Source organism: Maniola hyperantus, chromosome 6 (assembly GCF_902806685.2).
Source record: "Maniola hyperantus chromosome 6, iAphHyp1.2, whole genome shotgun sequence".
NCBI classification, from domain to species: domain Eukaryota; kingdom Metazoa; phylum Arthropoda; class Insecta; order Lepidoptera; family Nymphalidae; genus Maniola; species Maniola hyperantus.
In genome coordinates, this window is record NC_048541.1 from 12,520,131 (window position 1) to 12,531,145 (window position 11,015).

The 11,015-nt window shown below is 38.1% G+C and overlaps 1 protein-coding gene across 1 annotated transcript; it reads left to right on the plus strand.

The window, feature by feature from the left end:
• Positions 1-3,300: 3,300 nt before the first annotated feature.
• Positions 3,301-10,809, plus strand: LOC117982737 (ornithine decarboxylase 2-like). The gene is made up of 10 exons (XM_034969122.2): positions 3,301-3,487; positions 5,220-5,337; positions 5,964-6,095; positions 6,622-6,742; positions 6,812-6,985; positions 7,739-7,870; positions 8,254-8,355; positions 9,318-9,544; positions 10,430-10,571; positions 10,799-10,809. Exons 1-9 carry the CDS (start codon positions 3,301-3,303, stop codon positions 10,569-10,571), a joined length of 1,335 nt encoding a protein of 444 aa, XP_034825013.1. The 3' UTR covers positions 10,799-10,809.
• Positions 10,810-11,015: the final 206 nt, after the last annotated feature.

Sequence of the window (11,015 nt, forward strand, 5' to 3'; positions counted from 1 at the left end):
AGGTTGAATGTTTTATCAGTAGACTAGTTTATGCCCGCGACTTCATCCGCTTGGACTACACAAATTTCAAACTCCATTTCACCCTCTTAGGGATTGAATTTTTAAAAATTCTTTCTAAGCGAATATCTTCATCAAAATATTTGGTAAATGCTTGTCATGGGACGAAGTTTATGGCAGACATATTTAGAACTTTTTGAGAGGAACTATTCAACTCCCGTACTTGCCCATAACTTTGAATGCGCGAAAATAGCTTCAAGAGCTGGCGAACACAACGGCGCGGTGTAATTACACGAAATTAAATTTTAAAACAGAATGAAAGCTGTTGAAACTTTACTGTACCGTTCTGCGGGGTGATTCGCCAACTCACTGAGTTCCGAGCTCATTTGACACTTGGAATGCTGCTTCGTATCACTCGAGATCATGTAAGTTTTTAAGGATAGGTCCAATACATCCAAATTTGTTCAGGCATGTAGAAGCTATGGTGAAATAATGAAATTCACATGCCTACATGTCATACATTACACACTCATCCTTTTTTGGGCAGCCGTGCAAAAAGGTGCCATTTTAGACACGCCACATTTAGGTATTCCACCATTGATGACGGACCCACGCCAATTCCACACAACACTCAGAAATCTTATATCTTAGATACACAGCATATTGAAACCATCCTCACTTTGAACTTTCCCATTCACACGACATATTCACGTCTAAAACGTCGTCCTATAGCCTTCGGCAGTTTAAGGGTCAAACTATATAGGACGAAACTTGACGTATATGAAGATTGCACCGTTTACTACGTACCCCGTTTGTGAAATACTTTTAAGGGATGATTTATGCCAACATGTGGCGGGTGCGGGCCGTGGACAGCAGTTTAAAAATGGTAAGTACGAGTATATTACAATTTAATGTTTATTATCTTATCTCCAATATTTTGGATGTCTGTAGCATTATCAAATTAAGTTTTTCTGTCTGTACCCTTTTTACGGCCCATCCGACGTAGATTTAGGTTTTTAAAAATCCCGTGGGAAGGATTTTCACTATTTCCACTCTCCAGGTATACTACTATATAGTCCGTAAAAATAACTCCACAGTACTCACGCGCCATTTTAACTCTACGAGTCAACTGTCATATTATCAAAAGTACGGTTCGCCTTTAAAATAAGGTCTAAAATCGTATTTTGACATGAAATTTGATACAAAAAGTAAAAAATGGCGCATGAGGAGTTAAATTTTACGCGTTTTACCATACATCTATATTCTATACCCACTATACCTATGCGAAAAAATTGCGTCGATCCATTTCTTTGTTGCAACGTAATTGAGGGATAGGTAAACCAACAAACAAACATACTTTTGTATTTATAATAATATGGGTAGTGCTACTGGTATTATAGTGATAGGTAGTAATGTGAAAATATTCTCGATAATTTGATGAAATATATTTTTTCCTTAATTTGATTAAGGTTAATCTGGGTCACGTATTTGTGACACACAAAATCAATGACATAAATTACATGGAGCATAACTTACAAGCTGAGCAACTTAGACCGAGTGGATTTTTTATTAAATTTCGTTGGAACTTTTTAGTGGGATCTGCGTTTAGAGCAAACCTGTATAAAATCTCATTTTTTTAAATCCGGTTTGAGCTAATACGTTGATTAATCTTTTAAAATATCAACGAGTTAGACAGAAGACAGGCGACAGCACATTCCGAACAACGTACGTAACGTAACGTTTTGCGTGCTGCAACTTGATTTTGCAGTGGCAACAACTTGATGTGCCGTCTCTCTCATATTAATTTTGACAGCTTTGTAAATCACGAATTCTTTAAAATAGATCTTTATAGTTTAACCCTCTAACAAATAAACCTGGAATAGCGGTGGAATAGTTATACTCTGTTTTGTCTTTTTTTTTCAAATGTCCAAATTACTGATGACAGAGAAAGACAAAACAGAGTATAACTATTCCACCGCTATTCCAGGTTTATTTGTTAGAGGGTAAGGGTATTAATTTAGTTAAACGTTTAATAAAGATTCATACAAATTTTTAAAGAATCGGGTGGCTAATCTTCGTAAAACTATAATTTTTTCTGCGTTTTACGACTTATTAGTAGTACCTACAACAGCTTATCACCAAAAAACAGCTTCTGATTATGCCTAATCTATATCTATAAGTAGTTTTCCTAATCTTCAGCCTTGAAAAAAAGTAAATGACCTATTTATCAGACTTAGATACTAATATTATTAGATCTTACATAAATAACTGATATCACAACAGAATTTTATAGCAAATAGCTCTTTTGTCAGTGCAACATCTAGTAGGCATGATACGTGCTAATATTTTTAAATTATAAACGCATTAAAGAAACTGTTACCAACACTGCCGGCAGAGGTTGCTGGAAACGAAAACAGTAAGTCTTATATTCATCGACTTTAAAAAAATTAATTTAAAAGTTACCCTCCCGTGAATAAGTTGGGGAAATACGCTTAGGAAAACCTTATGTTTTTATTGCGTCAACTATAGCATAATATGCAAAGAAATCTTATTTTTTACAATGCTATGCCGTGATAGCCTAGTGGTTAAGACGTCCGCTATTCAGGAGGTCGGGGATTCAATCCTCTAACTTTTCGGAGTTATGAGTATTTTAAGCAATATCACTTGAAGGAAAGCATAATTGTTTGATTATTGACAAAACAATATGTACAATACAAATTTTCAGTACTCATTCTGTTTACCTATTCGATAATATTTATAAGCGTCACTTAGAAAAGCAGGTGTTATTTAAATATTTTTAACGAATTATTGGAATGTCCTCCCAAAACCTACGCGAAGAACTCGGGTTCAACGCCTACAGAGGCTATCCGAGAGTTTTAATCTAAAAAACTAATGCCAAAATAAATTAATTAGGCAGAGCACGATTGCTATCTCAACATCTAATTATCTAGTTCAACGATCTAAACACCAAAAATATTCAATAATTGCGCCGAATCTTGTAAGGAGACTGAACTAAAAACTTTTAAAACACCCGTATTTTTACAAATTCACTCCAGTTGGCCTCCTAGGACCTACATAGTTACAGATCGTATGACATTGATAGAGTTAAATATAGATTTAACAATACTTTCTTTAGATACTTAAATTAATAGTTTTATATAACTTCTGAAACTTCAAATCAGTTTTTAAAAATATCGTTACAATAATTATACTTCCTAAGATGTCATTGATATCAAAATGAGGTCTCCCTTTTTTCTATAAAAGAAAAGATATCATAAACATAATTGCATTTTTTTTAAAGAAATGGACAGTCAACTCATTAGTAAGACAAGTGTGATAGTGCTGGACAATCATACACCTGGCGATGTCGCGAAATCCATGATAGAGGAAGGACGACAGAAAGAACCCTTTTACATATTCGATATGGACGAGGTATATCGCCGCGTGGAATACTTCAGGAAAATGATGCCAAGGGTTGAGATGTTTTACGGTAAGAACATTCATGTCGCATTTACTATATAGTGTGATATTTTTTTACAGTGTGAATTTGTGATAACAATTTTGGCATAAATACTATCTGTCCCGGCTTACTCACGTGTGTAGTCGACGTTAGCCCGACTAGTTTCGAACCCATACGGGGTCCTTTTTCAAGGGAGTCCGTCCGCGCCCGCGCCGCGGTTTTGACTGCGGGACGCACGTGCCGCTGCCCGTAGAGCCCGTTGTGAGGGTGGCTGGGGTGGGGGGGGAGACAGCTGCCGATCGTCTCCCGACAGTTCCTGCTGTTCTTCATCACTGGAACCGTCACCGAAATCCAGGCACGCGGAGCTAATGGTGTCCCGTCCCACGACTGATGCCCTTGTCTTAGCGTCAAAAAGCGGTTTCCACGCTGAGGGTAGCATCCATCCATTGTCACGATTGAAATTCGGGTGGCGACTAATTTCGATCGCTTCCCGTATCTTCCGCGGTACTAGAAACTTTTCCCGGGACAACACGGAAACCTTGTCGAATCGTATGTAGTGCGTCGTACCCGAATTCTGGATATGTTCTGCTATTGCTGACCCATTGGTGTCTACATTGGAGCCACCCTCACAACGGGCTCTACGGGCAGCGGCACGTGCGTCCCGCAGTCAAAACCGCGGCGCGGGCGCGGACGGACTCCCTTGAAAAAGGACCCCGTATGGGTTCGAAACTAGTCGGGCTAACGTCGACTACACACGTGAGTAAGCCGGGACAGATAGTATTTATAATGGAAATCACTCACGGTAGTTTAAACGCTAAAATTTTGGCATAGTAAATTTTTTGGACAAGTTGTCAATTATATTATAAATTAATTAAATTGATTTTTTTTTAATGCTGATCGATTCAGTTTCATGTCAGGATTATTTCATTGTATCGAAAGAAAAAAATCGTGACAGCAGAAATTGATCATGTGTAGTATATATAGGTTACTAGCTTTTGCCTATGACTTTGTCAGCGCCGCAAACGAGGTTATGGGCACAATTGTATATATCATAATTCATAGGCTACTTCTCTACGAAAGTATTCCTCGAAGTCTATTTCGAGTAAACTACGCAAAAAAATCAAGGCAAATTCATGTTTCAATCAAAAAATTACCAAATTAATATACTCGCCCCGCGTGTATTATGTTATCAGCTTCAAATGCCATTTCAACGCTGACCTAAAACTTCAACTGGCTGAAATATTTTTATTTTTTACTTATTTGTAAGCTGGTTATTAAAAGCTGTAGGCTAGTAGGTAGTTTTTACCGGTTGGAAATTTTGAAATAAGTATATAATATTAAAGCGTTTCCATTTTAAGCCTAGCGATCCGTACCATCGTACAAGTTATTGCACTATGTAGGTATACTTTTTTATTTGCATGGTGGCCATTTTGAAATTCGCGATCTTGGTTTTTTTATTTATTGTTGATATAGCGGCAATAGAAATACACACTCTGTAATAATTTCAACTCTCTATCTATTACGGTTCATAAGACACAGCCTCAGTAGGTAATAAAGTTCCGTTGGCACCCTTGGATAAGGAACCCTAAAAACTACCACTCAGTCGCGATTTTGTATATTAATTTTATTTTGTTTTAATAATTGACAGAATTTCTCCCTGGATACTTAGCTAAATACCTAAAAATATTTACCAACGCATTTTAGTATTTATCTAAGTACTAGGTTTAAATATTATGCTACCTACTTTATGGATTTATTGCAGCTATGAAAGCCAATGACAGTGATAAAATGATAAAACTGGCAGCTGCACTAGGGCTCGGCTTCGACTGCGCCTCGCCGGGGGAGATTCGTAAAATACTTGAGCTGGGTGTATCGCCTGAGTGAGTCACATTTGTAAAAGTATAATCAGATGGAAACTCTTAGATTCACTAGGATAAAAAGTAGCCTATGTCACTCTCCAGGTTTTAAACTATATCCATGCAAAAAATCAGGCCGATCCGTTCTCTCAGGCGCTCCGTTCAGGCGTGATTGAAGGACAAACCAACAAGCCAACAAACAAACAGGCTTTCGGTGGGGTAGTGACATAAAAAGTACTGACTCACTGATTGATTAACACATCAACACTTAGCCCAAACCCTTGGACCCATATAAAGCTTAAATTTTGCACATAGATACCCTTTATAATATAAAGAAGAAAATATTATACCGAAAATCTCATGGGAGTTTTACAGCAACGGTTTAACCCCGACTGCGCGGCGGTTGATTTTTTAATAATTTTATCTAGGCGCCCAGTGCCACCCGTGCCATCAAGACAAATCTAATAACGTATCATTATCTAAATCGGTTGAGCCGTTGAGCGGACCGAATGGATATAACATACATACAGGTCAAACACATAACTCTCCTTTGGGCTTCGCCGCAGTAGGGTAAAAAGCAGAACGGTTTTTTATATTCGGTAAATTTGAATCATGGTTATAATAATAATGTGTTTAATTATTTTTCATAGAAGTATAATATTCGCCGCACCCAGCAAAACCCCGGATTGGATGATGTACGCGCGTCAGTCCGGTGTTCGACATACAACATTCGACTCTTCATATGAACTGAAGAAAGTCAAGCAGTACTGGCCAGATGTGGGGTAAGACACTTTTTAAACCATTGATATTATCATTAATATTTCCTGTCTATACAGGGTGTAACCAGAACGCTGGCAAAAACGAAGACAGGTGATAGTACTGGCGATTACTGATATGATACCACAAAAAAACGTGAAAAAAATATAAAAAATTGTTATAATTTTGTAAAAGTTTACGATGTATTGCAAATAAGACATCAGACTGACCTAGAGCTTAACGATCGTTGCGTAAGTAGGCCACTCGGAGTCAATGCCGCGTTGTAGGCGGGCATTGACCCGAGTTTTGCACGCTATACATTGCAGATTTGAAAAATACTAAATCACTAAAACTACAAAATGAGGCAAATGGTTATTGGTAGTGGATTGTGTTTAGATAGTATACAATAACGCTAAGTATAATATTATGCTGGCGTTCTGGTTACACCCTGTATAGCAATTAAGCAATAAACCGCCTTCGGAAAGTTTATGACTTGGAAGATTTGGATCATTGTTTATACGTTTACTTTGTTCATTGGTAATTTGTTTTCAGACTCTTAATTCGTATCAAGGTTGAAAGCGACAGTATTTATAAACTAGGAGATAAATTCGGCTGTGACTTTGAAACGGAGGCTACCGATTTACTTGAAGAAGCGGCTTCACTTGGTTTGAAGGTAAAGTTTGATAAGGAAGAGTATTGAGGAAATGATGGAGAAAAAAAAAACATAATACCTTTTTTATAGGTGGTTGGCGTAGCTTTTCACGTAGGCAGCAGTTGTTCTTCAGCTCATAGTCACGTAGAGGGGCTACAAAACGCGAAGGCACTTTTTGACTACGAGGTTCGCGCGGGCAGGGGGATGAACATCGTAGACATTGGAGGAGGTTTCCTGAGTGATCGGATTGATAGAATTGATCAGGTACCTACTTTTCATGTTTTTTTTATTATTCAGATACAAGCTAGCCCTTGACTGCAATCTCACCTGGTGGTAAGTGATGATGCAGTCTAAGATGATAGCGGGCTAACCTGGAAGGGGTCTGGCAGTTTTTATTAAACCCATACCCCTTTGGTTTCTACACGGCATCGTACCGGAACGCTAAATCGCTTGGCGGCACGGCTTTGCCGGTAGGGTGGTAACTAGCCACGGCCGAAGCCTCCCACCAGACCAGACCAGAAATTTAGAAATTATTATTAGAATGTTTGTACATTTATATTTGAACACTCTCTAACTTTCAATGGCAATGCAATCTCCCCTGGTAGTAAGTGATGATGCAGCCTATGGAAACGGGCTAACCTAAAAGGGATGCGCTTATGAAACCCTAACCCTATGCATATATCCCGAATTGGTTTTTAAACAACTGGAACGTTTGACAGTATGGCCAACTAGCTATACGCTACGGCTGAAGCTTCACGCTAAACCAAACTTGATTGATGTCGTCTGTCCACCTAGTGGGAGTCTTCAAACTCTGCGCTTTGCGGTGCGAGGTTGTCAATATTCTACCATCTTGGGGTTCCAACGTCTATCGGTTTTTCAAACTGATTTACTGTTTCTTACCGACCGAGCTATCGCGGTTGCGGCTTTTTGGGCTGCCCGTATTTGAGGTGACCGTCGTCGACTCGAAAAGAAGAAGACTGATTTACTTCACCAAATAAATGGAACCGTAATCAACAGGTATCCAAACTGATAAATACGACTTTGGAAGAACTGTTCCCGGAGCGGAGCATACAAATAATAGCGGAGCCGGGGAGGTATCTGTGCGATACCTCGTGCAATCTGTACTGCAACATCAACAATATTCGACGGGTAATTTATAGCTTTTGTAATTAATGCCTCAATTATTTCTCAGCCATTATTATAGAGGTAGCATTTATTTAGCCCACTGGCTAATCCTGGTGTGCGACAATAGTGCCAGTTTCTGAGGTACCATGCTCATTAATTATTATTGATTAATCATTGTAGGTTGGCGGTTAAAACTGCACCCGTTTGGTGGGGTTTTAACCGCCAACCGTTCAGCTAGGCTCAGGTACTTATTATCGATCGATCAACGTTTGTAAACTGCTCATAGCTACATTTACAAAGTACTACATTTGTAAACTAGAGCTACATTTGTAAACTGTAGCTACAGTTGTAAACTGTAAACTGATGCCATGTAAAAACTTAAAAAATCTTACTTTTGTCTTTCTCAGGCCACACGTGGTGGTGAAAAAGTGAATATGATATACTTGAATGATGGCTTATATGGATCTCTGAGGTATAGTGATCCATGGCAAAAGGTGAAAAGATTCGGGGTAAGATTTAACGTATTTTGATACTAGATAATGCCCGCGACTTCGTCCGTGTGGATTTAGGTTTTTATAAAATCCGTTGGAACTTTTTGACTTTCGGGGATAAAAAGCAGCCTATGCTTTACCGGGATGCAAGCTACCTCTGTACCAAATTTCATTAAAAACGGTTGAACGGATGGGCCGTGAAAAGCTAGCAGGTAGACAGACAGACACACTTTCGCATGTATAATATAAGTATGGATTTTTATTTCACAAAGCTTAGTGCATGACTGCGATCCTTTTTTAACATGGTATGTTGCTGGACCCACATCACATAGTAGAATAGCTTTGCCGGTAGGGCAAGAAGCACATTGTCGAAGCATTTCACGAGATCAGACCTGAGCAAGTTTTTAAGGTTCCGTACCCAAAGAGTGCCGACGGGACCCTATTACTAAGCCTCCGCTGTCGGTCCGTCCCTGTCCGTCCGTATGTCTGTTAGTCAGCGGGCTGTATCTCATGAACCGTTATAGGTAGAGAATTGAAATTTTCACAGTGTGTTTGTTTCATTATTGCCCCTATAACAAGAAAACATACCAATTTCAAAATGGCCAACATTAAAATTTTAAAATTTTAAAAGTAGGTACATAGTGTTATATACTGTACGATGTTACGGAACCCTTGGTGTATGAGTCCGACTTAAACTTGACTGACTTTTTTATTACCTACTAGCTGATGCCCGCGACTTCGTCCGCGTGGAATTAGGTTTTTTAAAAATCCCGTGGGAACTCTTTGATTTTCCGGGATAAAAAGTAGCCAATGTCACTCTCCAGGTCTTCATCTATACCCATGCAAAAAATCACGTCAATCAGTTGCACCGTTGCGACGTGATTGAAGGACAAACCAACAAACAAACACACTTTCGCATTTATAATAAGGGTACTGATTGTCTAGCAGTAGTCGGGAAAAAATTCTGTATTTTTTTGTAGAGACATGAAAGTATAATAAATGAGAAGCTAGAGAAAACAATCTTGTGGGGTCCCAGCTGCGACTCTATGGACCAAGTTATGCAAAATGTGGATGTTATGTTGCCTGCCTGCACTCCTCTTGATTGGTTGATATTTAATTCACAAGGAGCGTACACATTTGGATTCGCTACACAGTTCTCATGCTTGCCAACACCTCAGATGCGATCAGTTGTATCACAAGTATTGTGGTGAGTACCTATTTTTAAGCTGTAATAGATAATATTGTGTAGAATGAAAACAGGAACCCTTATAGGATCACTGCGTTGTCTGTCAGTCTGTCAAGACCCGTCAACAGGATCAAACCTATAGGGTACTTCCCGTTGACCTAAGATTATGAAAGGCAGGTAGCAACGGCTTATAGCACTAGTAAAGGTACTAAGAATCTGGAAAACGTGTGTGAGTTTATGGTTATTATAGTCCAGTTAATTTAGCTCAAAAAATAGGGGTAAAGTTACATTAAAGCGCATAGAGCTTAAAATTTGTACGAATGTTTGGAACACCACTATAATTAATGAAATGTGAAAATTCCCCATCGATCCGACACTATGCGAAAAAAGATATTTGCATAAAGATAGTTTGAATAAAGATTGTGCAAATATCTTTAAAAAATTAAATTTATATCTTTAAATTTTGTTTCCTAAGCATCTCCGTTTCTGAGGTATTAAGAAAGTATATTGAGAAATTCGCAGACAACTTTAAAAACTAAATTCACACGAATTTAAAAAGAAAGGATTGTATAAGATATAATTATAGCATTGCTCATCGTTACGTCGTTGGACATTAAAAGGTAAACAGGCATTTTAGTATGGAAACCATACCCGCGGCGGTGGACACAAGCGAAATTAACAGTACCTACTTATCTATGTATTAAAATACGGCTCTGACAGGGCTGGCTCTTCCAACATAAATGGCTCTGATCTACACTGACACAGGGTCATCAGAATCACGAAAAAATTCAAATCATTTTTACAATAATATCTATGATTTAAAATTATGTTGGTTCATGTCCGCAGAGCGTGTCAATTATGCCTAATTATCTTAGTTTAAATGAAAGTAATAATGATTTGTTTCAGGGCAAAACTGAAAGACAGCAAAGTATTCAGTGAAGAGGATTTTGAACAAAACCCTGACATATCAGCACCACTTCCTTCGTCCTTACCTCCAATAGTTAAAATGTCAACCTTTGTAAAATCAAATACTTTAAAAACTAACTAAGTAAATTAAGTCTAAATCCTCATCAGTGCGGCTGTGAGGTTTTTTTTATACAAAATGGTGGCCGCGTTTCCTTTTTGGATGGCCAAACAAGCGCAGATGCCTTCGAAGGTGTTTTGAACTACCAGAACATTGCACTAATTTTTCCTAGGGCTGCCGATAAGTGTCAGGGCTGGCACATAACTGAAACAACGTTGAATTTGTATTTATTATGCATTACTTTAGTTCAGATTAGGTACTGGTATATGGATAGGTGTTTAACTTATTTTTATTTATTGTTAATACTTATGTTAAAAAAACAAACAGGCATGTTTAGATGTACCATAAAGGTTTTTTATCTGGCTCGTCATATATGTATATATTTATTATGATCTTTTTATTTGACTACTTAGTTAATTTTAAGTACTTACCTCTTGTCTGCGATCATGCCTATTTACTTACCGAATG

Excerpts from the sequence above, each read along its gene's own strand:
- LOC117982737 (XM_034969122.2), top strand. The coding sequence starts at position 3,301 with ATGGACAGTCAACTCATTAGTAAGACAAGTGTGATAGTGCTGGACAAT. Across the intron at positions 6,743-6,811 it reads CGGCTTCACTTGGTTTGAAG|GTGGTTGGCGTAGCTTTTCA; the intron begins GTAAAGTTTGAT and ends CCTTTTTTATAG. Across the intron at positions 9,545-10,429 it reads GTTGTATCACAAGTATTGTG|GGCAAAACTGAAAGACAGCA; the intron begins GTGAGTACCTAT and ends GATTTGTTTCAG.